This window comes from Amaranthus tricolor, chromosome 14, assembly GCF_026212465.1.
Source record: "Amaranthus tricolor cultivar Red isolate AtriRed21 chromosome 14, ASM2621246v1, whole genome shotgun sequence".
In the NCBI taxonomy this organism is placed as follows: domain Eukaryota; kingdom Viridiplantae; phylum Streptophyta; class Magnoliopsida; order Caryophyllales; family Amaranthaceae; genus Amaranthus; species Amaranthus tricolor.
In genome coordinates this window covers 9,479,752-9,507,685 of record NC_080060.1, presented here as the reverse complement: position 1 = coordinate 9,507,685, position 27,934 = coordinate 9,479,752, and the positions used below count along the sequence as shown (strand labels likewise).

Here is a 27,934-nt window from a genome sequence, read left to right as displayed (position 1 = left end):
CTTTTAGCCTTAATCATGTTTCCATCCCGCAAGCAAAAATGTAAAGAAAAAACTGAAAATCCAAATGAATTCAGGTGATGTTTGAAATTTTGAATTTCATTAATTTGTACACTACGTGAAGTAGCGGTTAGTATTTTGATGCAAACTGTTATTTCAATTAGTGGATTATTTCTGTAGGGTATAACTCATTTAATTATCAAATAAAAAGAAAAAAATTCATAAATCCTCATTTAAGACGGCTTTAGCGTGAAACAATCTCAAATTGGAGCCTAACTAAACTAATTAGAACCTCAACCCTCACACATAAAATACTCAATTTCTAATTACTTAATGTTCGACACATCGTTTTGAATGTCAAAATTGGCATTCTAAATATTAGAACACTTAATTCTTGAATATAAGCTTCTTATATGAACTTGTCACACCTTAAGAAGATCACATACAAAAGAGTTGGTCAAATAAGTAATTTACATATTTTCTCTTGTTTTTTACAGAATAGATTGAGGGAAGAAAATGTTATATGAAAAGCAAACTCAGGATCTTTCTTGATTAGTACAACATTGCCCCAATCAAAAGAAAACCCGGTAAACACAAAAACTTGGACGAGACGGTCTCATTACGAGACCGTTAATTTGAGTCGGCCCAATTCGCACGTGTAACAACCTTTTAATTTTCTGGCATTTATTAATTTTAAAAATTAATACTTTTAAGGTCAAAATTGATACCTTTAAGATCAAAATTGAAAAATACCTAGAAAATGAAAAGAATGTCCAGGCTATTACATGCACGAATTGGGCCGGTCCAAATCTCATTATGAGGCCATCTCGTCCAAGACCAGCTGAACCCGATTAGTGCAATTATGTTGTTAGAATATGCAATTAACTCTTCTTATTTCTGGTTCTAAGCCCACGTTGATACTCTTCCGGGCCCACATCCCAAAGCCCTAATACACAAAATTCTCAGAAATTTAGTAATTTACAAACCCGCCATATTTCAAAACATCTCAAGATCATTCGCTTATAAAAGCCATTTGCGATACTCGGTCGATTTTTCAGCATTTTACTCACAGAAGAGAGAGAAAGAGCTAGAGCAGAGATGAGAAAAAGAGGACGACCTGCGACGAAGAAGCCATCAGCAGCCGATTTTCTAACATCACTTCCAGAAAGAGGACCTGTTATCAATCGTAAGAAGTCTATTGATTCATCGCCGATTGAACCCTTCGATTTCAATCTGAATCCTCCAGTCATGAACGCTAGTAATCGCCGTAAATCACCGATGAAATCTTCACCGCAAGTCAAAGAGGTTTCATCTTCGATTTCAGAGTTGAAGGAAATGACATCGTCGCATTTAGAGTCCATTAAGCGTCAAGTGGAACGCTCTCACTCTCACATTCTCAAGGAAGTTGAATCCTCAAATTCTCGCCTTCACAAACGCCTCAAGGTCTAAATTATCTCTGATTTTCAAATTTTTGTTGATAATTTCCTTTTTGTTGACTAGAGAAAAGACTTTTGAAATGCTTTATTTGAATTTTAAACTCATTTTTAATTTGTGCTGCCGAATGCAGTATTGTGCACTTAAGTTTTGGCATGTACTGTTGTACATATATTGCCTAGATTTACTTCGTATACAAGTATAATCTTTATGAGAGTTTAAAGATTATCAGCTATCTCTGTAATTTTTTATTAATTTAACAGATTCAGGCTCAAGCATGTCAGCAACTAATGGATGTCACAGACAAGGAATTCAAGAAGATGTCTGAGAGGATAACTGAAAGCTGTGAAGCAATGAAAGTACTGCACTATTAATTTGTGCAGCAAGTTCCATTCATATATTTGAAAGTTATTTGTTTATTTGTTACTTTAAATATAATTGAATATGTCAATATTTAACAGGTATCGTACGATGAGTTTATAGTAGATGCACAAACCAGCGCTGCTCGTGGTATGTCACTGACCATTGATGTGCTAGAACATAACTTTTGAAATTTGAATATTCAATTGTCCTATTACCTTTTCATATCTGCTGATGAGATGATGTTTAATATAGCACTTCTGATTTTCATGCATGGTGTTCGGTGACTACACAAATATTAAGTTACAGATTTGTTCAAGTTTGCTTGTAGTGAGAAATTTTCAACAAATTATTTTTTTACTAAAATATATATTGGAAAAGAGATTTGATTGTTGATCAGTAATTGCCCTGTTTTAGGGAGCATGTTCTGCTGGAAGTACTGAGAATTTGTTACTTCATGTACATACTAATAATTAACTATTAAATGTGAGTGCTTTGTTGAGGCAGTTTTCACTGCTGTTTATAAAATTATTATCTGTAGCAGTATGAGATACTATATTTTGTGCTCAGTTCACTTGTTCAGATGAGGTTATCTGGTTTAGTTCCAAATTATTGTACTCCATAACTTTAGTTGATATGAGGTGTTATTGTGTGCAAACAGTAATGTTGATTGCAAGACGATCCAAGTAGTTTAGAACATCTAATTTACCCTAGGATCTCATACTGCTACAGATTACCTCATCTGCTTAAGTGAACTGAGCACAAAATACTATCATCTCATACTGCTACAGATAATAATTTTATACTAGAGGCATCTACTGTAAACTTTGTACATCAGAAACCCTCACATTGTACAGATAATAATTTTGTAGAAGATGCATGAAGTAAATTAGTAGCTCAAATTTTGTGCTCTGTACTCTGCTTAACCTAAAATTATTTCTAGGCATCAAGAATTAGAAGGGTAGTACACTTTGTACATTAGTATTTTGCATGGGCAGATGAGCAGACTATTAGATCTATGAATAGTTTGAGTTGGAATAACTTTCGAATCTTAACTGACGTACGTGCCTATGAAGTCATGCTAAGTACACAATGCAGTTTCTACCTTCTGTATGCTGATTGCTGACAATGATTCGTTATTCCTTTTTCTAATCTTATGCAGTGTGTAAGTCGTCAATAACAGAAAAAGTAGAATCTTTTGAGAAAGCTATTGATTCTCTTCGTAATCGCTATGGGATCTCAGCTTAAGCTGGCATTGTTTGGTTTCCTGGTATGTAGAAGCTGCTTTTTAATATGAAAAGGGCATAAATACATTAGCCTTTGCATGACCAAATGAGGGTTTGATGATATATTTATTCTGTCTTCCGTCTTTGGTTTAATAAGCCTAGTATAATTGATAGCTGAATTTCAAAGAAATAGTCTTGTAGTGTTGTTTTGTGCACCTGGTAAAAACAGTTGTTTTCTGTCTAACACATGACTGTGCACCATCATATTTTATACTGTTCGTTAGTTGTTATTAGTCCTCACACACTTGAGTCTGTTTGTTTCCAATGGTTATGTATCTTACAGACATTTTAAAATGGAATTTCAGGGACAAAGTGCTAAAGTTCGGAAAATATGGTGTCAGAAAGATTGAGTGAGACATAAGCTGATCCGCCTGGTTTACAATCCATCCAATAAGATTAAAAAAGAGCATATACACGAGTAATCAAATAGGTAAACAATGTAGTAACACAGCATGTTGAGAGTTGAGATGGAGACAAGTATGCATATGAAAGTGGGTACAAGAAAACTAAACTAAAAAGCTTATTCTATTACTGGAGTGTAGACTGCTGTAAAATCTGCTCTATTAGCTTGAATTCGTCATAAATATGAATTCTTGCTTCATCTTCGTGTTTTTAGCTTTCATGCATCAGGACAATTATGATTAGATTTTTGTTATGCTGAGATTTTGTCGATGAAACTTTGAATGAAACAACTGAAGCCATCAATTAACAAAGGTTAACAAGCTTTTGGCATGCCTTTTGGACTTGTAACATGATTGAGTTTGTTAAAATCAATGATACTTGACCTTTACCAACTGGATGTCTGGATCACAACTCTTACCTTGGAAAAAGGGGTTTTCTGCAGGCCAGACCTGTGCTGCGTTTCTATGTAGCTATGCCTTAAAGTTGCACCAGGGCATTGGATTAAAAGGGGTAACCAACCAAACCGGGCTTAACTCGTTTGGTGCTCTTCATCCCTCCCCAAAACTAAAAACAAAGATCCAACATTTGTCTTCTAGCTGGAAAACTACGTACCTCCTAGACTTAAATCACCCCCTTATCTTAAGTTTTGGCAAATGTAAATGAAAAGTTTGCTTACAGAAAAAAAAATGTGCTAGTATTGACTCATCCAACAAATCTAAGGGTGTAATTTGAACTTATTTGTATTATTCAATACTTTTTACATTTTGGTAAACAAAGACGAAAAAACTAGTTTCGAGATCAATCAAATGTAAACAAAAGGCATTAAAACTAGCAAATTCTCTTAATTTCTCCAGCAAACTAAGGAAAATAACAATGAACAAGAAGAAATGAAGGAAATATGACATCATCTATTTTAGTATCTACAAATTAACATCATCTGTCTGCGAGTTCTCCCGATTAGGGCGATTATATCGTGAATTGACTAAACTATACGACACAGAAATTACTGCAAAAACACCAACCACCATTGAAAATAACTGGAAGTTTGCAAACAATTCTCCTCTGATTTGAGACTCTGTTGAGTTACAAACAATGTCATCTCCTTTAAGTTGACAGCCGTATGGCATCATGGGTCCGTAGAGTGTGAATGCAGTCTGATAGAACCAGAGGCCTTGAAGAGTTATGGAGATGCTGTTGGATAAATCAAGAGGGAAACTCGACGGGACTAACGCGCCACCAACACTAGTTACAACACACAAGCCTATTAGGAGAACCAGGATGTAGTGATAGTAACCTTCTAGGCCTTTGTGATTTGTCGAATGGAAGTAAAATAAAAGGTACTCTGAAGAGAATGCTGAAGCCGCAATCAAAGAAAGCGCTCCATCTGGTAACGGTAGAAAACTAACCAACACAAAAAATGCAACGAGATTAGCATAGAATCTGTAGGAAAAGTCTCTTAAAGTATATTACAACCAATTCAGCTAGGAAAGAATACAAAGGTTATACGTATAAAAATAAAGAAAAAACTTGTTTTCAATTGACCACATAACTATACAATAATGTCAAAGCCTTAATCCCAATCTCATTAAATGCTCCCAACTAGGCAAAGATTGGGGGAGGAATGTAGGCAACCTTACTCTCGCAATAACAATGAAGTTGTTTTCAATTGAACTTTAATAGAAAACATTGTTTGTTAGTAAAATCGAGGAACACAAATTACTGTGATGTGCTTATAGTCTGCCATCCAACCCCGATACTTGCTCGTACTTGATAGCCAACACAATTGCACAAGACACTTCTGAAAAACTATGTTGACAATAACCAAAGTATGCTTTATATTCACAGTTCACACCGTATAAGTGATTCATCTAAAGTGGAGATTGATGAAATGATGCCCTCGTGTAGTCAGTTCACATAAAAAAATGGTCATTTGCTTTAAATGAAGTACTAATTTGTCATAGTTTTACAACTCAAAAAACATACGATTTTCTTCCTTTTATTTCCCCTTTCTAAATTAAGACCATAAACGTCAACTACCAAAAACCATTCAACAACACACATGAAACACTAACAATGCCAAACCCTTAGGCCTTGTTTGGATTGAAAGAAATGGAGGGAAAAGAAAGCGAAGGATTTGGAAGGTTGAATATGGACCCCTTGTTTGGATAGCAAAACGGGAGGGGAAGGGGTTCAGAGGGAAGGAAATTGAAGGGTTTAAGCCCCTTAATTTTGTTAACATCAAAATCTCTCCATAAAGAAGAAAGATTTACCCTTAATTTTGTTAACATCAAAATCTATCCATAAAGAGGAAAGATTTAGAAGAAAAATGAATCTTTCTTTCTTTTCCCTACCCTTCCTTCCTAAACAAACAAGAGAGCCTTTTCCCTCTCTTGCCTCCCCTTCCTTTCCCTTTCTTTCCTTCTCCTCCCCTTCTTTTCTTTTCTCTCCTAATTTGCTATCCAAACATAGTGTTAATCGCAAAAATATATGAGTGTCTATTGAGTTTTCCACTAAATCAAAATTTCCATTAAATACAAAAGTGAACAATAAGCAACTTTCTATTGGAACCAAGTCATTACCTTCTGGTTCGTATGGCTCAATGTTAAATGCAGATCTGTATATCTAATACTCACATGTGGAAATTACTCATGTAACTGTTAAGAGGTCAATTGATATTGCCTCTAAAAACAAAGATTATAGAGAAGATAGCATAAGAATTAGAAGGGTTACAGCGTACAATCTTTCGATGGACAATGCAAAGAAAAGCATCATTCTTCCTATGTTAATTGATCAATTACGCCTTTTTCTATCTTGGTGGCTTCTCGAACCATACTTTAAGCATTTCACAGTTTCATCATGCTCACTCAACCGCTATTATACGATTTCTAATCTCCTTCTGAATCACGAATAATAAAAACCCGAAATATAGTCGATTTTGGGCCATTGTAGGGTCATTTTGAGCGAACCGTGAATTCAAAAAGCAAATTAACTAACGAATTATGTTACACTGTGCGCAACTATTGTTAAATTAACTTTTATTCCAGCAATTATCCAGATTATCCCATATGAAACTGCTACATCCATTAGCAAGAAGTTTCCTATTCACAAAACCAAATTTCCTAAATCATTAAGGACTTCAGAAACATTTGCACAATGTTCTCTGATTTTCACTTACCCCAATCAATCCCAGCAAACAGATTATTCAACCAACATAAACAATGACAAGATGAATTAATGCAATATTATGAATCCACAAGAAAGGGAAGATAAACAACCTAGATTTCACCGAGATGAGGGCGATGAGGCCGAAGATAAAGAACATGATAAGCATCCCTGAGTGCTCAAAATTATTCATATGATTAGGATTCAAAACCCCATTAACAAAGTACTTAAGATGAGGTGCATACACAAGTTCTATGCACAAATCAATAAAAGCACCAATCACCACCACATACAGCTCCAAATACTTGAGTCTCCCATCAAAACCCGGCACCGGATTCCAGACCCGGATCCGAAACTTTTTAGGACTGCTCACATATCTGTACACACTGCACCATATATGCCATAAACCCACCAGTAAAAACAGTGTTCCTGGAACTATATGACCTTTAAAAGATCCCATTTCTCCCAAGTTTCAGTTTTGCCTTTATGTGAATATCAGCAATTCTTCCATTTAATCCTTTACACCTCTGAAACCTTTGTCTTTAGGGTACCCTAAAAAAGAACAGAATTTTATGTCAAACTTTTCAATCTTCTCAAAATCACATCCTATACCCTTCAATACAAAAGTCCTAGCAATAAAGATTGAAAGCGCCCCTTTTTTCACTAAAGAACATAGCTTTAAGAAGCTTCACAGCATGTTCAATCAGTAAATATCCTCTTTTAACAAGTCAAGAGTAGATGCTGATGCAACTAAAGGTCAGAAATGGTGGGTTTGAAAAAAAGACTTTAGATTCCAAAATTTGGTTGGTAAAATCCAAATTGAAAAATGACCCACAAAAATAATAGATAAACCCATTAAAAGTAATTGATGAAAAGCTTCTAAAAAAATTGAGATGGATGTAATACTTAGATAGATATAGTTGAAAAGTAGAAGCTAGAGAAGAATCAGTTCAATAGTTTTGTGAATGATGACCATCCAAAAGGTAACTTGATCCCTCTAGAAAAGACAAAGGAAATCTAAGAAGAGAAAAAGTGAGTGCTTTATCGCGGTGAAATCATTTACTCGAGTATTTTTTTTTTTTTTTTTATGGAGCCCCATAATTTGGCACTTTTCCCATTTCTATAACCTTTAGTTGTTCATCCTTTTTAGCAGACAGAACGGCGACTTTTACTAGGTTCTATCAAATTTGCCCAAATCAAGAGAAAGGTGGCTAAATTGATACTCCCTCCCTCCATACGAGGATGCACCTATGAAATTTAGTGGAAAGTGAAAATAAATTAGAAAATAAGACAAAAAATAAGTAGATAATAGAATTAAATGATTAAAATGAAGAGAGATAAAAAGTTTGTTGTTAAGATTTAAAAAAATAAAATGGGACCATTGCTAAAGAGAGAAGTGCAAAATAAATGGAACAAACTTAAATGAAAAGAGACGCAAATTCAGAGGGATAGAAGGAACATTGTATCGAGAAAATAACAGAAATGAATAGATGAATGAACAAAATATGAAGTATTAGATATATCCATGAAAATTTTTAAAATTATATATCATGAGATAAAATAGAAACGAGTCAAATTTAGTGAGATAAATTTTAAAAATAAGAAAAATTACGTCAATAATTTCACATTTTACTCATTCACTATCAATGAGTTTACTTTTAGATTATCTTTTAATAATTCAATATTTGTAATACATATACTTATGAAATTGTGATCGTGAAATACTTTCAAACCTAAAAACAAGTTAAAGCAGATTACTCTTCCAAATAAAAGGAAAATAAAACTAGTAACCCCTTCTCCACCATCATTGTCCAGTCTCACTCCCCCAACCGATGACCTCCCCCACCCTCCACTCACACAACGCGACCCATTAAAATCGTCGTCACCACCACAACCTTCCACCACTTTAATAATTACTCACCCCTATCCTTAATTTAATAAAAGATAAAAAAATCTTACTTATTATTATAATATGATATATTATAAACTAATGAACAGATATATGAATGAACAGTAAAAGGATATGCATATGAACAGTAATTAAAGGACAAAATCCTTAAACGATGATGGATTATAGTACATGAACAATAAAATAGTTTTTGTTATAAATACCCTTTTTGTGGATGAATAAAAGTATCAATAATCTTAAAACTTACTCAAATATATCTTGTTTATTGCTTTCTATTATAATACTTATATTATAATAGTCTTATTTTTAAACCTCTTTTAATCTTAGCTTAAATAGCCTTGAGTATTGATTAGTGCTAGTAACTTATCTAGTTATTTATCCTTAAGTGTCAAACATAATGAGAGTTTAATCTTTAAAACTTTTAAGTTTGAATAAACTAAATCTTGTTTTTTTAAATGTTATTATTATATTTAAAGTAAAGATTTCAATGTACTTAATTTTAAAGTTAATTTGATTTACTATAATAACATAAATTTCCTTCTAAACTTGGTTGATTTGATAATTATATTAATTTGGTTTATTATTAGAAAACTTTATATTATTTGCATATGTCTTCACAAACTATGTTGACAAAAGTTTATTTTAAGTTCTTTTATAAAACTACTTATATTTGAATCTAAAGAAAATATATTCATCAAAATAGAAAAGATTATGAAAAAGCTTTTATAATGATATTATAGTCTTTTGGTATTTTAAAATAAGTTTTGATAATGGTTTTATATTAGTTTTAAAGAAAATATATCATTTCCTAAAATTAAGGATTTCGGAATTTTGATTGAAACTACTAGGTGACTTCTACAATTATTTTAAAATAGTAAATGACTATATTTTGACCCCATCTTTTACCATATCATCCAAATGCATGTTATTGAAGATACCAAACCATTAGATTGAGGTAGCTTGAGGTATAATTAAAGAAAAGAGTGTAGATTTGTATAAAGGTCAGGCTGAATGACAGTTTTGCAGGGTCTGAAAGATACCCTAATTTACCTAAGCTATACCCTATATAATTGAGTGCTACTACTTGGAAACTTTTCCTAACACTCTAAGCTTTCTATAGGTACATTATACGGCCTTATATCACTCCAGAAATGAGAGATTCATCCCCATCTTTCTACCCCTTCATCTCAACAGTTTCTGGCAGCTTATATACCTTCAAAAAATCATCCTTTTTCTCCTAAATTCTCTTAATAAGTGCCTTATATTTTTATACTATAATATTTTAGACATCCTAAGATTTCCATTGATACCTCACACGCACATATATAAGCTCTATAAGTCCCTCATCCTCAAGCAAACATTTACAATTTGTTGTTCTTTTTGGTCAATTGTATACACGAACACAATTTGAAGTGTTTACCCATGTTTCTCTTTATGCACGTATAAAAAAGTCTTATAGTGATCTTATAAAAAAATTCCTCACATTTAAAACCCAAGAGTTGCATTAATTGGAGCATGAAAGGTTATGTTTTGCCCTCAAACATTCTGGACAACTAAGAGTAAGCCAGTTTCGAACACCTTCTGTTTTGTGGATTTTCGACCGTCTTCTACTCATTTTAACACTATAGTTTGTTCTTAAGAAATATGGGTCTTGGAGTTGTGAGCAATTAGACACTTAAATCATTGGATTTGGAGTTCAGAGCTAGAGGTTATGAGCATTTTAGTAAGATATGCCGCAAAGGGACTTATGATAATGAGATATTTGGACTTTAAGTTGAATGTGGAATTTATAATTGGAGTTAGAGATAAAGATAGAAAATAATTTTATCATTTTTCTAAGCAAAATCATCAACTTTTGTAAGGTTATAGTATTATTATTTTAAGAGCTTGGATTATTATTCTTGAAATCTTGAAGATTATTCTTGGAGTTTATTTTCTCTTATTTTGGAGTTCTTATTTGTTATTGTTTCTCTTGCATCCTTGGTGGCTCATGGTACACATTTCTTAAACTTCTTACTATGTGCCATTTATATTGTATTTACTTGAATATGTGAAAGATATGGCAATATATTAGATTGATTTAATTATATCTTGAATGTTGGCTTAAAGTAAGAATAACACATTTTTGTATTAAAAGTAAAAAAATAAAGTGTTTATTATAAGTTTAAGTATATGCATGTTATAAATTGAAAATTTATGTTATTTTATATATATTAATGTTAGAAATACTATTCATATGTTTACATTATAAATTTTCAAGTATTGTGATAACACCCGAAATCGGTATTAAATCAAAGTCACAAAAGAAAAATATATAAATCTGAATTTTTTTCATTTATATGATTTTATTGATGGATATATGTTTTATTATGTGTATTTTTACTTTAGTGTTCATGCATGATAATTTTATGAACTTCTATTATGTTAAAATGCGTAGAAATGATGTTTTGAGGTGTTTTTGTGAATTTATTGTTATGAATGAATTTTATGTGAGCTTAGTAGCTTTAGGAATGGAATTTATAGGAACTCCACAGTAGATAAAAGTTAGAAATCATTTAGATTTTTTTCCTTAAAGTTATTTCATTAAAATGTTTATTTATGAAATTTTAACTAATAAATATGTTCTAATATATTAAAGGGGGTTAAATATAATATTAATGGATAAAATGGTTTATAAATTATTATTTTTCCTACAAGTTTGGACCAGAATATAAACTTTTGGTATTTTTCTATGAATTTTTACTAAGTGTTTTATTACTTACCAAGAATACATAAAATGTTACAATATAAAATAATTACTAAAGGAAGTTATTTCGAGCTATAATTTTTATGAGACTCTTATATGGACAGTAGGTTTATAATTTGACTATTGGATAAGTATATATGACCATCTATAGTCCCTTGTGAATTTTAAATAAAACAATAATTTCAAAAACGATAAAATATAAAATAAATACTAAATGGACTATTTTGGACTTGAAATTTTTACGAGACACTTTCATATATAGTAGAATCATAGGAGGACTCTTGGAAAAAATTTTCGTGGACATTTGAGGACATTAATAATTGTATGTCGATTTATCGGTAAATTGGCCAAAGAATTTAATTAGAATACATAGGTTCGTTTTTCTTGAACATTCTGATCTAAAACTCACTTCATATAGAATCAGGACCTCAAATATATTTTTATATTATTTTATTGGTTATTGTGGATTTTTAATTAATTTACATGTTTAATCGATGCAAATTCCTTATTAAATATTACGAAAGTTTTTCCTTAAGTATTATAAGTTTATATGGTCTTGTAAGGAATTTATATAGCCTCTAAAACCTTGTCATAGTTTTTAAAATTTTATTTATTGAGAATCTCTTAATTATTAAATTAGCAAATATGTTGACTTTTTTAAAGAGAATGTTGACTTGGAGTTTGACTAAACTAGGGTTGACTTATAACAATGTGCAATTGATAACATGGAGTCTTGTTTGAACTTATGTGTACTTGGATGAATGACTCTGATAGAAAGGAAATGTCGAACCACGGACCGGCGTGTAATCCGGCGCCCGTGTTTCCCGGCACGTAGAAATGTGGGGTTAGACAGGGGGACCGAGAGAGCTCCATCCTTTAGAAGCTTGAGCATAAGAATTGGTGGAGCGACGGCTCCCATCACAGTTAGAGTTTGGAATATGTTCCTCCTCTTGTCAGACCCTTACATATATCAGAAAGTCATTATTATGTGTGTTGAGCAAATGTGATTTGGGATTTGAGTATCTATTGGATGAACCTTATAGTTACCAAATGTAGGTGACTGTAGCAAAGATATTTATTTACATTCATGTGATGAATGCGAAAAATTGTTGAAAGTATTTGAGAGCTGAAAATGAGAAACGGGAACCGAGGAACTTAAAATCAAGTTTTGAAATGTCCTTTGTATATCTTGTGAATATATTATGATTGTTATAGTATTACATTGTTGAGGAGTTTGTACTTGGCGTTAGGTGCTGATTTCGTTTCAAACGGTTGTCATCCGTATCATAGATGACAGTATTTTGCAGGAAGATTTAGCTTCAAGACGATTCAGGCAGAAATATTTATTTGCTTTATAAAGGATTTAGCTATATTTTATTTTACTTATTGGTGACTTTGATGATCAGGATGCATTTATGCTTTTATTATGTTTTGAGAAAACAATATGTGTTATTCTCTCAATTGTAATATTATAAACTTATGTTTTTAAACGATTTTAAATTTTAATGGATTTTAGCGGTTTGGAATTTAAGACCTTCGCATTATTTATTGTAAACATAATTATTAGTGTGAATTATATACCGGAATTGCTGCGCTTGTTACATATATCATTTAATTAAATAAAGAATACAATTTTTTCTTTGATTGAAAAGAATACAAATTAAATAAAATATTATTTATATATGTATGAGACTGTCTCACCGTGAGACGAAAATATAAAAAAAGTCCATAATATTAATAGTTTATAGTATTAGGCTATTTAACTCAAGTATAAAACACGTCTTAGTGTGAAATTGTCTCACAAGAATTTGTGTTATTTGTGTGAATCTAAAACAAATAATACAAATAAACTTAATTTGTATTTTTTTAAAAAAACTGATCTTTTAACAAACAATACAAATATAATCTACAAATTACAAACCACACGAATAATGCGTCGCAAATCAACATACTGCAAGCTTCGTTTCTTCGGCATGCCACGCATTTTAATTTCCTCCATCTGCTACTATTTTCATATGTTACGCACGAATTAACCGCATCTAGTCTCCATTTTCATTGTACAGCTTTTACCAATAATAGGAACCATCGTGTACTCCTGCTACTGATAGGAACTGATAAGGGCCAAGAATCGTGTACTGCTGCTACTACAATCTTAGCACGACCTAATTTCCCAACCCAAATTAAAGGTATTTCTTTTCTCTTAATTATCATCTCTTTTTCGTTGCAATTAGTTTTGAAGAATTGAAATGAAGAATTATGTTAGAAGAAGTGTTGGTTTGAATTGAAAATTATTATTCTGTAGCTATGCCTACAACGTGTTTGATGAAATGCCCCAAATGTTATTATTCTAGTAAATACCACCAACAAGGGTTTAAGATTGAAAACGTGTTAATGGAGTAAATTGAGTTAGTTGTACTAAACACATTAATCTGATGTAGTGGTTCAATTATTAAAATTACATTTGTTAATTAGGGATTTTAAAATTGTGACTGCAGCTCTATTAGTAATTATATCTTGATGATTTGTTCTGACATGAATGTAAAAATCATAACTTTCTTTTTTTAATTTGAATTTTTCTGCTAATGTGTGATTTAATGAATTCAAATGTTCTATTTTATTGGCTCCATCACTTGTGAAATTTAATAAATTTATTTCTTATCTGTATAGGTGATAGCCATTCGGGTAGAGCATGGAATACCAAAAATAATTTGAGTTCACAAAATATGGGATTGGAAGTATGGTGGCAACTATCTCCCATTTTGATGTACTCATACCTCAATCTCACCATTTCAACTTTAGTCAGCATCACTTGTTACATAAACATCGTAGGTTTCTCTCTCTTTCTCACAATACTAATTATGCTTCTATCTCCTGCAATTCCTGTTGCGCAAACCTTTATTGTACATCACAAAATCAGTCTTTTCACAATCTCCCAATTAAATGTAGTTTTACTCAAAATAAAGGTATAACTAATGAATCATCTGTTGACGACTTGATTAAAGAGCTTACTTCCAAGGGTTTTTGCGATGATGCAGTCAAGCTTTACATAAGCATGTTGGATGATGGTTCATTCCCAAATTTTTTTCATTCCTTCCCCATTTTACTTAAGGCTATCGGTGGTCTTTGTGATTTCAAATTAACTAGTCAAATTCATGGGCATTTGTTGAAGTTGGCAGTGATCAAGTATATATCTGTAGCAAATTCTCTTTTAAGTACTTTTTGGAAATGTGGTGCACATGATTATGCAATATGGATGTTCAAGACAATGCAGGAGAAGGATTCAGTTTCATGGAGCACTATGATCAATGGTTTTCAACAATCAAGGTTGTATATTAGGTCATTGGAGTGGTTTACACTCATGATTTGTGAATTCGGAATACATCCAAATAGGGTAGCTTGCGTTTCAGCACTTTTGTCATGCGCTTCAATCAAGTCTCCAATGCATGGGAAAGAGCTTCATGCATTTTTGATAAAAAATGGTTTGGATACCGATGAGTTTGTCTTAAGTGGGTTGCTCGAGTTTTATATGAAATGTGGTTTTGTGAAGTATGCGAAACAACTTTTTAAGAGCGTTGCTGCTGATGCAAGAGAAAATTACGTGTTGTGGAATGTTATGATTTTGGGATATGTCGAAAACGAGTGTTACTCGCAGGCACTATTTTCTTTCATTGAAATGATGATATCAGGAGTAAAACCCGATTCTTCCACTATGGTGGCTGTCCTTGTCTTGTGTTCGGAGTCGTTGAATTTAGCCTTGGGACAGCAAATTCATGCTCTAATTATCAAAGATGGTTTGGATATAGACGTTAGAGTTAGAACCTCGCTTATAGACATGTACTTTAACTGTGTCCTTCCTGATTTTGGCTTAAAATTATTCAACGGCTTCCATAACCACAATTTAGTCATGTGGGGTACTGTAATAACACATTGTGCTCGATTTGGTTATTCTCGGAAAGCTTTGGATCTGTTTGTTGCTGGCTTGAATCATGGATATGTTGATTCTGTTATATTATTAGCTGCATTTCGAGCATGTTCATCTCTAGAACTTGAAGCTGAAGGCAGGTTTGTTCATGGAATTACAGTTAAGTTGGGGTTGGACCTTGATACATTTATCTGTAGCGCCTTAGTTGATATGTATATGAAATGCCGAGACATATCATCGGCTAAAACTGCATTTTCGAGGTTACCTATGAAAGATGAAGTATCTTGGAGCTGTTTGATATCCGGGTATGCTCATAATGAATCCTGGGATGATGCTGTAAGTGCATTTTTGGAGATGCAGAGTCGTCAAATCAGGCCCAATGCAGTCATAATCTCGTGTCTCCTATCGATTTGTGCACGTATATATTCAAATTTACAGTGTAAAGAAATTCATGGCTATATGATACGGAATGGATTCGACACAAATACGCTTGTGAATAATTCCCTTGTAGCATCATATGCAAAATGTGGAAACATGAAAAGTTCACGGATAGTCTTTTCGCGCATGCAGGAGAAAGACGCAGTTTCATGGAACTCAATGATGTTGGTATTGGGTTTACATGGTCATGTCGATGAATTGCTCGATTTGTTCGATAAGATGAAAAAGATTGGTTTGAGACCTGACCGCAAAACATTTACCGCAATTCTATCTGCTTGTAGTCATACCGGAAGAATTGCTGAAGGCCTCAAGTATTTTAGAAGTATGACAGAAGAATACATGCTTGAACCCGAACTTGAGCAATATACTTGTTTGGTCGACCTTTTAGGTCGTGCTGGCTATGTAGACCAAGCATACGACCTGATTACTACTATGCCCCACACACCGGATGATCGTATTTGGGGATCATTGCTCGGATCTTGTCGAATCCATGGTGATGAGCGTTTAGCAGAGGTTGTGGCGAATCACATTTTCGAGTTGAACCCTGATAGCATTGGGTATCGTGTACTTCTTGCGAATATGTATGAGGATTCGAAAAAATGGAATGATGTGACGGAACATAGAGCCAAAATCCAAGATATGGGACTGAAGAAAAGTCCTGGGTGTAGCTGGATTGATGTTAATAATCAGATTCATGTGTTTACTGCAAGTGATCGAACACACCATCAAGTAGAACATATATATGTCACGCTTAAATTTTTGACCACAGAGATGTTAGAAAATGGATATGTCCGCAATTGTAGTTTATGTAAAAGTTAACAATTTTTACTCCATTTGAAAAAAATTTGGATTTGAATCATCAAGTAAAGGACATCTCTCTCAAGTATTAATTTCCTTTTTTTTTTATGGGGTTTTCTTCTAAATTTTTTTTCCATAATCATTTCCTATGTGGTGAGTATAATTTAAAGAGGAGTTAATAAATTATAATTGTAGATTTTAATTTACAAAGGCTAAGTTGTGACATGGACATAAGTAAAGGCGATAGGGTGAGTAAGATCGAGCCCCACAAAAACATGTGAAGCAATGCAGTGGCCGAAAAGAGAAATACCAAGCTGAATACATCTGATATAACTGAGTTTTTTTTTATTAAGTGTTTTCTTGTTTAAGAATGTAGTAATGGTTTATTTGTTGTTACTAATAGCTAGAAAATCATAACTTAGTTAAAACAATCAGCAGAACACTTGCACAAAATGATGAAGTAGAGAGCTTGGTCAAGTGAAGACTAATATTACTTCAAGATTCGGAGTAAATATGATATTTTCCTCTTTTAAAATGTCGGATTATTTATTGATTTTATGTTTTATTATGAATTTAATTTTCATTTTTATGGGTATTGTTTTGGAGATTTAAAGAAAATTAAATCCATCTAGGTTTCTTGTATTTCACAAAGAAATTTAAGAAATGTCGCTTCATATTGTTCATTTGAAATGACTTCCATTCATCCGAACTGAAAAAAGAGAAGTCTCTAGTCCTTGTGTATATATGAGGTGGGTCCACTGCATGGCAATGAAAAAAAGGTTTTTGTTGAAGAACTCTATAAAGACACAAGATTACACAAGTGGGAATACACACTATTACACACAACTTATGTACAATAAGCGTTAGTGTGCAAAAATACGTACTAGAGACATAAACCGATGACTTAGTAATTTTTGCATTTTTCACTACATTCAGACCTAAGAATGCAATGCGTCGCTGAATAAGAAATGCCTTCATGAGAATTGATTTTTAGTTTAATTATGAGATGTGACTAAATTTATCAGGCCTGACCCATATCAGGATTACAATGAGCAGTAGGTTAGTAACAACTAGCTCAGTAAAACGGTTTTACTGAGTTAGTGGTTACTAACTTACTGCTCACCTTTCTTCCTTTGGGGATGGACCGATAATAAGTGACAAGCACTCACAGAGGAATTTATATTTTAAAAGATAAGTATAAAATAAAAAAATTCATATAATAGTGCATTTCCGATTTCATTTTAAAAAATATTCATGAGAAAATAAAACCCTAATTATATTAAAGAGAAAAAAACACTATAAAGATGCAATTTTTTAATGTTGCAATACCCTAATTATCAATGTAAGACATCAAATGAACCACTAGTATGCTTATAACAAAAATTTGTTTTAGGGGTCATTTTGTATTGAAATTGTACTTGTAAAGGACGTAATAGTTACTCCTAGGGCTGTAAATATGGTCAGAAACCTGTTTTACCGACTTGTTACCGACTGATACCGAACCCGTTTTTGACCGAATACAAGTGACCAGATACCGACCGCTACCGAACCCGAATGGTGACCGAAACCGTTTCCGACCTGTTTTACACATACCGAAACTGACCGGTACCGAACCTGTTTTAAACCGAAAACCGTTTTCGACCTGTTTTTATCATACCGTGACCAACCGATACCGAACCTGTTTTCAGACCGAAACCTGTTTTCGACCCGCTTAATACCCGTTTTTAACCGACCGTTTTTGACCGAATCTATATTGTACCGAACCTGTATTATACCGAACCTGGAACCTGTTTTGTACCGAACCTGTTTTGGACCGAACTTATCTACATAATTCTTCTAAGTTGTCAAAATATAATAAAATTTTATATAAAATAATTAAATTAAACTTAATTATATTATTTCTATATGATAAAAATTAAATTAAATATAAATTTTTATAAAATAAATATATAAATTATAAGTTAATATATATTAACTCAGTAATTTAGTAAAGCCTTTTTCTTTTCTAAAAAATTAAGTATAAATTTTACAAAACTCAGAAATTGCAAAATTGCATAAACATAGTTCATACTTTGCAACCAATATAATTACCAAGTTCAGGTTAATTTGCTGACTAATTAATACTGTATTAAAATCAACATATAACAATATAAACCAATACAAAATATTAACCTATGAAATTGATAAACCACTTTCATTTCATTTAATAGTTTAGACGAAATTTAAAATAGATCCATTACATTTTTTTCCCTACCAATAATATAAACATCAATAATCCTAACTACACAAAAAGTCTTTTCCAAATTTTAGTTATGCATAAGAAATTGCAAAAGTATAACTCATTTCATCACTTTTCTTTAATTTTCTCAGAAGTATAACTCATTTCATCACTTTCATCTTCTTCCTCCTCTTCCATCACCACCTTAGATCTCCTGCTCCTAGTCCTCAATGCGACACCGCCTTTCAATAATCTGTAAGGAACTGCTCCACCAAACTTAGTGTACCTTAAGATCATATAAAAGTAACAACTTTCAGATACTGAGTATTATGATTAAGAGCATGAGATGGAAAAACGACAGAAAGTTATAATAAATAAAATAAAAAAAATATAAATTAATTATAAAATATAAATTGGGCGCTCAGATATGATAATTTGGTAAAAAACCCAATTACAAGAAAAAAATCTTCATAGAGCACTACACTTACCTGAAGCATTATCATCATGATCAGTGTTATTTTCCTCAATAACACTTAATATCTCCTTCGCATTTTCCTCGGGTTCAAACCCAAATAGCCAATTTCGCGTTGTCACCAAAATTTCAACATTTTTTGGTAACAAAGAAGATCTCAATTTGTTAAGGATCCGACCACCAACACTAAAAGCAGATTCAGATGCAACAGAAGTAATTGGAATGGCTAGAATATCTCTAGCCATTAGTGCGAGTGTTGGATAAGAGGTAGACTGTCCCTTCCAATATTCAAGAACATCAAAACCATCATAATCAACAACAAGAGACATGGCCAAATAAGAGTCCACATCACCTCTCGCCGTCCTAGATGCAGAAATACGAGGAAAATCATGACGTAACTTGCGCATTTGGAACGGACGAGGAGGACCAAGGTTTGACGGAGAGGGTGCAACAGGAGCAGATTGAGTGGTATTCATATAACATTCATATAAAGCAACAAACGCAGCAAGCACATCATTTACCTTTTGTTCAACCGCAGTAGGTACATACAACATAGAATAATAATCACTAAGGAAAGTCATCTTAAAACGTGGATCAAGTAAAAAGGCAAAAGACAGAACCATAGAATGATCGGACCAATATTTATCAAACATTTCCCACATAGGAGCAGCCATCTTTCTCACAGCATCACTAGGATCTTGGTGGGAATCAGTCAAAATCTTTTCAATACATATTATGCAAGAAAGGTACAAATTTGCAGTGGGATATTTTGAACCAGAAAAAAGCTTGGTAATCTCATAGAATGGCTCAAGAAAATCACAAATATCTTGAAGTGTATCCCACTCATTCTCAGACATAATATCAACATCAATATCCCTTTCACGAACAAGATATAAATTAATAGCATCCTTTACCTCAAGAGCCCTATGAATCATGTCATAAGTAGAGTTCCATCTAGTGGAAACATCCAAAACTAATTTACCCTTTGATTGCAAACCTTTATCAATTTTAGCTTTCTCAAAATTTGTAAGTCGAAAATCAGAAGAATCAACATATATAACAACCGCACGTAACTTAGTCACGGAATTATCAACAAGTTTCAAACCCTTTTTAACAATAAGGTTCAAAATATGAGCACAACACCTTATATGAAAATACTTGCCATCTAAAGGGAGAGGAGAAGAGGAGTGCAAATCACGTTTTAGTTTTTCAACCATCCTATTATTAGAGGAAGCATTATCAAGTGTGATTGAAAAAACTTTTCTACCTATATTCCAGTCATTCAACAAACCTTTCACAAACATGAATATAGATTCACCATCGTGGGGTGGGGGAAAACGGCGAAAATTTAACAAAAGGGAATGCAATTTATAATCATCATCGATGAAATGGGCAGTAAGGGCAAAATATGAACGCGAAGTACATGCTGTCCATCCATCACAAGTTAAGCATATACGACTCTTACAAGATTGCATATTGTCAAATACTAGTTTTTTGTACTTTTCATGTTCACCCATTACGCATTTAGTTATCGTATATCTAGACACATCTTTGACATTAGGATTTAACCAACGATGCAATTCTCTAGTTTTAATATGCTCTACCATACTCAAACAATATTCATGATATAATATCGAATCAGCAAACTTAAGCACGTAAGTATCATGATCATACACAACATTAGCGTTTGGGTTATTTTTTATGAACTCTTTATAACCTTTACAGCCCTCAGTATGACGTTTATAATTAGTTGTACCTGCACTACCTGGTGCTGCCGCCTCATAATCGCAGTATTTACACTTTACCGTCCGTACGTCATTGGGGTACGATACATGGTACTGATCCCAAACCGGTGACGTAATTTTTTTATGTTTAACAACTCTTCTTTGTTCGGGGACAGCCACAGCAGGGTCAGCCATACCTTAAAAAAAAAAAAAAATAACACCATGGGTTATTTTCAAACAAAAATAAACCCTATATTCAAGCACAAATAGTCAAGGCAGCAAAGAACACAAAAATGAAGCAAAGATTTATGATATCTAAATCCTTCTGTTTTCCAAAAACACATATGACAACAGGAATAAGAAAGTAACTAATAGTAGTAATTCAGTTAAACTTTACAAAATATTGCAAGTGTTTCCAACGCATCTTCAATTTTATCAACAACTCGAAGAAAATTGAGAAAAAGATTAAACAGAGTAAAATCTATTGATGGAGATACAAAACCTAAAGTACATGAAATTCAGAAGGCATTTCTCGCCGGAAAACGTGGACATAGAACTCATGGGAGCAACTGGTCGAGAGCAGCTACGATATACTCCATTTTCGAGAGCAAGAACATGAAAAATGGAAAATAGAGAAGAAAGGAAAAGGAAACAGAAGATATTTAACCCTAGTTTCCATAATCTTTTTCATTCTCTGATTCAATTTCTTTTCCACATAATTTAATTCCTCTTATAGTTAGATTGTTGTTTTCCACATAATTTAATTTAAGCAAGAACATGAACCGCCAGACCGAATTTTTTGGAAGAAGACTAAATCGAACAAAGATTAAACACGAAAAACAAAGATTAAACACAAAAAACAAAGATTAAATACAAAAAACCCTAAATCTAACCCTAAACGAACACATTAAACCCAGAAAATTAAATACAAAATCAAATCGAACAAAAAAAAAATGGAAGAAGACTAAATCAAATCAAATCGAAAATGGAAGAACACAAAATCAAATCGAACAAAGATTTTAAACACAAAAAACAAAGATGAACAGATTTGATAGATATTAAACAAAAATCAATGAACTAAACTTGAGGAGTAGAAATACCTAAAACTCTACCAGCCGGATTGGAGGAGAAGGGATGGGATTGAAAGAGGGCCGCCGGTTTCAGTGAGAGGATGAAGAAGAGAGAGTTGGGTTAGGGTTTAGTCGAGCGGGAATTGGGAAATAAGGTATTGTATCAGATTCACTTTCAGGATGACGAAAATACATCAAATCCCTTTTTCATCCGGCGACGTGGCACAATCTTGACCACTGATATGATATTACCATTATAAATCCAACGGCTTAAACCCGTTATCCGTGTGCTATCAATATAACCAATAACATTTTATCATCAAATTGGACAATTATATGATTATATCTAAAATAATTTATTTGAGTAATATAAATATTTTATATCAAATATTAAATATTTTTATTATTGAATTTGGTCAAATTACATAATTTAGGCTATTTAATTCAAAGTAAAAAAAAAGGTGGAGTACTACACTAGTTTCATTTACTATAATCTATAATAGATCGAATTATGATAAGTGAACTTTGAATTACGATCGATTATTAATAATAGCCTATAAATTACTTTAGAGTTTAGAGTATTCAAGATCAATAATAACTAATAACTAATAGTAATAAGTAATAACATTGAGTTAACAGTCAAATGTCAATGATAGTCTATAAGTCTATAACTATAACTCTATAAGTCAATGATAGCCGAAAAATAACCGATTCGAAATACAACCGAACCGAATAACACCCGTCCGAAACCGACCCGATCAACCGAATGAACACCTCTAATTATGACCGATCACATTAGTTGAAAATAACACACCCCATGGACAAACGAAGGTCAATTCAATCAGTGATGAAGATATATTATTAAGACAATCTAACAAACTTACATTGTGACATTAATAACATATTATTGTTGTAAATTGTAATTGTCTAATTGATATTAGATGAAGTCGATCAATTAACATGTTATGATCTATTAATTAACTTAGACGGAGTTGATTAGTTGAATTTGATGTCATAAAACTCATAACCTAACGACATCTATAAAACTTGATGTGAGGTTCCACCTTCTATATATCATTCCCATCATGGATAAACGCATGATCAATGACATTATGAGGCAACACGATGCGATTTTTTACCAAATTGGAACAGAATAATTGGAACATAATTGAACTGAATTAAATCATGGTTTAAATGAATTGAACTGAACCGATATCAACCAAATTAACCGGAATATCGGTTTAACTGAATTGAACCGAACCGATACCAACCAAAACTGAACTGAACAGAACTGAATCCCGGTTCAACTAAATTGAACTGAACCGATACCGACCAAAACCGACCGATTGTGACCGACCGATTCTGACCCGCATACCGATTACCGACCGATTACCGATTTTGACCGCCCAGTTATGATCTGTATACCGATTACGACCTGCAAAAAACCGTTTTTGACCGACCGAATGTGACCTGTTTCCGGTAATGACCGGACCGATAAATACCGGACCATACCGACCGACACCCGCAACCAGAAAAAAACCGGATTCGACCGGATACCGAATAAACCGACCGATACCGACCGGTACCGAAAGACTTATACGACCTGCTTTTGACCGACCGTTTTTTACCGAACCTGTTTTTGACCGACCTGTTTCCGACCTTTTAACCCGTTTTTACAGCCCTAGTTACTCCCTCAGTCCAGTCATTTTGGATTAATTATTATTTTAATCTGTTTTATTTATTTTATATTATTTTTATTTTAAGACTATAGCATATTACTTTTTTTTAATCTCATCTATATATTTTAACTCTCTTATAATTTTATCCATAAAATTCATTCTTTTTATTTATTACTAATATTTACTCTATTCTTAAAAATCGCTTTTTTTCTCTTTTATACAATTCTATTAGAAAAAAAAGGAAAAAACAAATAGGATAATGATAAGCATCATCATTATTATTATTATTATTATTATTATTATTATTATTATTATTATTATTATTATTTGGTATGAAGATGAGAAAATAAATAACTTATTTCGAAACAAATTTTATTTGATTCTACACAATATTAAGAGGTAAAAGAGGATATGAAACAATGACCCTTAATAATCTTATTGGTTCATATTATCTTTTACCAATCACTTGATAATAAAAACAAATTATATCCGTTTTATTTCCGGAAAAAACTTACCAAGCGACCCGTTATTATTGATTATAGGAAAATTCCACGTGCTAAGCTTTACCATGTGGTAGACGAATATTTTTTATTTAATCGGCATGGTGATTTCAAACTTTCAACTTTTCCACGTGTTAAACAACATGTTAATTCTTTGTTATTAAGTACTCATTTCGAATAAATTTTCAAAAAAGTGTCTCTTAAGGGGTGATCGAGCATTTCTTTTATAAGCAAATGTCGTTATGATGGATAATAATAATGTAAATTCAACAAAATCCTTAATCATTTGTCTACCGAGTAAAAAATTTAAAAGCTTAAGATCACCGCCCTAATTAAAAAAACGTTTAAGCACGACATAAATTATCAATATATAGAATTTGGGTTCATATTATGAAGTCTTGTAGCACCAAAAGAATACAAAAGAAATCAAATCAACTACCAAATGTGAGTGTCTAGGAGAGTTGTATATGACATTTAGAGTGTTTTTGAATTTTTAATACGTCAACAACTTTTATTATAAATCTTTGGTACTTTCTAGATGTGTTTAATTAAATTATTTACCATAAATTTTATTAATATTTTAATTGATTTCACCTAATTATCGATTGCAAGTTGTAAATACTAAATACCTTTATTTTATTATCTTCTTAAATATTGTCAAGTGTCGATTTATTTCAAAAAGGTTTAAAACCCTCTTTCCGCGTCTCCTACTAGTTTTGCAGTTTACTACTCCTACACGCATGTCTTAAAACTTTTATAACATGTGTACTATAAAGTTGTTCAAATGTGAGCCCGACTCGAAAATCTGAACCGTAATCGAAAATAAATTGACCCGTAAATATGTTTTTTTCAGGTTTATCGAACCAATATTATCCGAATCGAAGTTGTACCCGAACCGGTTGACAACCGAAAATGGGATAACTAGACTCGAGCTGTGACCAATTTTTTGTAACCGACATATAACCGTTAACCGAGATTACCCGAACCTAATAGTGACCGATCCGATTCGTATCCGAACAGAATCATGCTCGAAATCGAACTCAATTCAGCTAAAACCGACTTAACCCGAACGAATTTTTGATCGAACTAGCGTAAATCTGAACCAATTTTTTTACATAGAAGTATGATTGACTCATATTCAATCATCTTATTAGTTAATCTAATAAAATGATTGATATTTTAATAAATTAAATTTTATAAATACATGGTTTCATATATTTAGACTTAATAATTAATGGTCAATGTTTATTTAACTACTTTTAATCAAATTAAATGAAAATTAATAGTTATTTAATTTTAATTTACAGTCAAACAAGTAAAAACAACAAAGTAATAATCACTAATTGATTTGCATTTTAACTATACTACTTTAAGTAGAGGAAATTTTATCATCAATTAAAAAATGACTAACAACTTAATCTGATATTGACTCAATTGATATTAATTAGTAATTCGTAGCCAAATTCTACTTGAAAAATGCCCGAACCCGATCTGTACCAGGTAAAACCGAACCAATTATTAACCGATGATAACCCGAGACTGATTGACACTCAACTCGAACTTCAACCGACACCGTACCGATGCTAATTAACCCAATAGCTCGAATAATCGATCTTCAACCAAACCGTGACTAACCGACCTGACCCGAGTGTGACTCGTCGTAACACGTATCCGAAAGATAACCGATCCGAAATACAACCGAACCGAATGACACCCGTCCAAAACCGACCCGATTACCCGAATGACACCGTCTTTGATGTTATAACCACTAATATATGTTGTTATAACCCATATATATTATGTTATAACCTCAAATATATATTGTTACAACTTCAACTATATTATGTTAATAGCCCCAAATAAATTATGTTATAATCCCCAAATACATGCTGGTATAACACTAAATATATTATGTTATAACCCCAAATAAATGTTGTTATAACCTAAAATATATTATGTGACTTTTCACATTACATTCACACGCACGCATTTGTTTTTTATTTCAGCAGCAATTTTTTTTAAAATTAACATAAATTAAATTTGGACTGGGCTTTTGAGAACCGTCTTTACAAAAGACGGTCTCCCAAGAGAGCACCTGTTGATTGTATAAGAATATAAAATGAAAATATTTGCTCATAAAGTTTTTTCTATCAATTAGAAATAGTTTCTTTAAAATGAGACGAAAATATTTTTACTCTTTCCATCCCCAACTTTTTTCATTTTTCACAAGCATTTTTCATCAACAAATATAAGAAACGTGTTTATAAGCTGCATTTTTCATTGGAACATAGCTTTTATTGTTCGATAAAAATGTATATATCATGGAAAAAATATATACTTTTGCTTTCAAACAATATTTATCTTTTACAGAAAGAGATATGTAGAAACAAAGATATATTAGAGAGATAAACCGTTAGTATATATCGATAAATATATAAAATATTGTGAAAAAGTAAAAGTATTGAAATATGTCAAAAGTAAAAAAAAAATGGGGCCGAGGAGAATTAACGTTTGCTTTAGAATGCCATGTTCATAGAAAGGGATAACACTGAATATAATGTCTTGATTTCACCACTAAGAAAAGATCCACAAGCAGATGGTGTTAGTAATAAAGGTTTGCATTTGTATATGGTAAATGGCAATCATTTAGTTAGCTCATAATAAATGATGATGCATCTTCTCTACCACCAATTCATTTAGATTGGAGAAGATCATGTCACATTTTGCTAGACATTTTAAAGATTATTATCGTAGTAGTCAATTTAAGTAATGCATTTTGTAATTATAATTTATAATTATTTTAAGGTAAAATCATTAAAAACTACCTAATATATAAGTCTTTTTTCAAAAAACTGCCTTATATAAATGTTTTTTTTGCAAAAAACTATCTAATGTAACATAAAAGTTTGTGGATGACTACCAGTTAACATTTTTCATATGTTGACCGTTATCATATTACTTTGACCAGTACATAGAGTCACATGATCCACTTAATCTACCCCTTCTTCCTCCTTCCTCTCATTTCATATTACTTTGACCAAACATTAACTCCTTCCTCCTTCCTCTCATTTCATTTCATTCCCAGATGCAATTAATGTAGACGACTTACGATCCGTATGGTTAGTGGTACTAAATCGTGGTAATAAGAATGATTTATAGTGTAAAAGTTTATCAAAATTTCATATTTTCCCATGATAATGAAACTTCATGATAAAGAAACTTTGATCATAAAGAAGTTTTTTTGTATACAATTTTCCATTACCACCTAATACTACCCTTCCTAATGGTAATGCATTAGAATGAAATTTATGAAGAAAGTGAAATAATTGAAGTTGAACAAGCATCACCATCAAGATAGCAAGAGATTTTTCAACCAAATTTACACTATTTTTTATTCCCATATAATACTACTATTTAATATCACCTACTAAACGAACTGTTAATTCACCCCTCCTTCCTCCTTCCTCTCATTTTATTTCATTTTTTTGGGTTCATCTTTTTTTGTCTTTTGATTGTTGTTTCGATAATTGTGGTGCTCTGGTCAATGTTATTGGTCTCAATTTGTGAGCAAAGTGGGCACTAAGACCATTGCTCAGAGCTGCATTTCTATTAATGAACAGGTAGGCTAATAGTAATACTCCACCCTATCTTAGTTGTATTGTTTCCATTTATGAATTGAACCTAAGTTCTTGCATTAGGTGGGTGCATAATACGCAACACAACTAAAATCTTAATTTCAACAGTACCACTGTTAGTGCTACTGACGTATAATATGCAGCAGTACCAAAATTAAAAGCAGCAAGTAGTACATAATCAA

The 27,934-nt window shown here is 32.3% G+C and overlaps 3 protein-coding genes across 3 annotated transcripts; 2 read left to right on the top strand and 1 right to left on the bottom strand.

The window, feature by feature from the left end:
* The first annotated feature begins 997 nt into the window (after positions 1–997).
* Positions 998–3,766, top strand: LOC130799756 (uncharacterized). The gene is made up of 5 exons (XM_057662974.1): positions 998–1,440; positions 1,695–1,790; positions 1,893–1,941; positions 2,954–3,061; positions 3,383–3,766. The coding sequence occupies exons 1-4, from the start codon at positions 1,096–1,098 to the stop codon at positions 3,037–3,039; spliced, it is 576 nt and encodes a 191-aa protein (XP_057518957.1). The 5' UTR covers positions 998–1,095; the 3' UTR covers positions 3,040–3,061; positions 3,383–3,766.
* A 410-nt stretch (positions 3,767–4,176) lies between these two features.
* LOC130799755 (uncharacterized) lies at positions 4,177–7,819 on the bottom strand. Its single transcript, XM_057662973.1, has 2 exons — positions 6,755–7,819; positions 4,177–4,880 (listed from the first exon to the last, which is right to left on the bottom strand). Exons 1-2 carry the CDS (start codon positions 7,099–7,101, stop codon positions 4,400–4,402), a joined length of 828 nt encoding a protein of 275 aa, XP_057518956.1. The 5' UTR covers positions 7,102–7,819; the 3' UTR covers positions 4,177–4,399.
* A 5,393-nt stretch (positions 7,820–13,212) lies between these two features.
* On the top strand, positions 13,213–16,988 carry LOC130799874 (pentatricopeptide repeat-containing protein At1g06140, mitochondrial-like). The gene is made up of 2 exons (XM_057663148.1): positions 13,213–13,482; positions 13,964–16,988. Exon 2 carries the CDS (start codon positions 14,034–14,036, stop codon positions 16,473–16,475), a length of 2,442 nt encoding a protein of 813 aa, XP_057519131.1. The 5' UTR covers positions 13,213–13,482; positions 13,964–14,033; the 3' UTR covers positions 16,476–16,988.
* Positions 16,989–27,934: the final 10,946 nt, after the last annotated feature.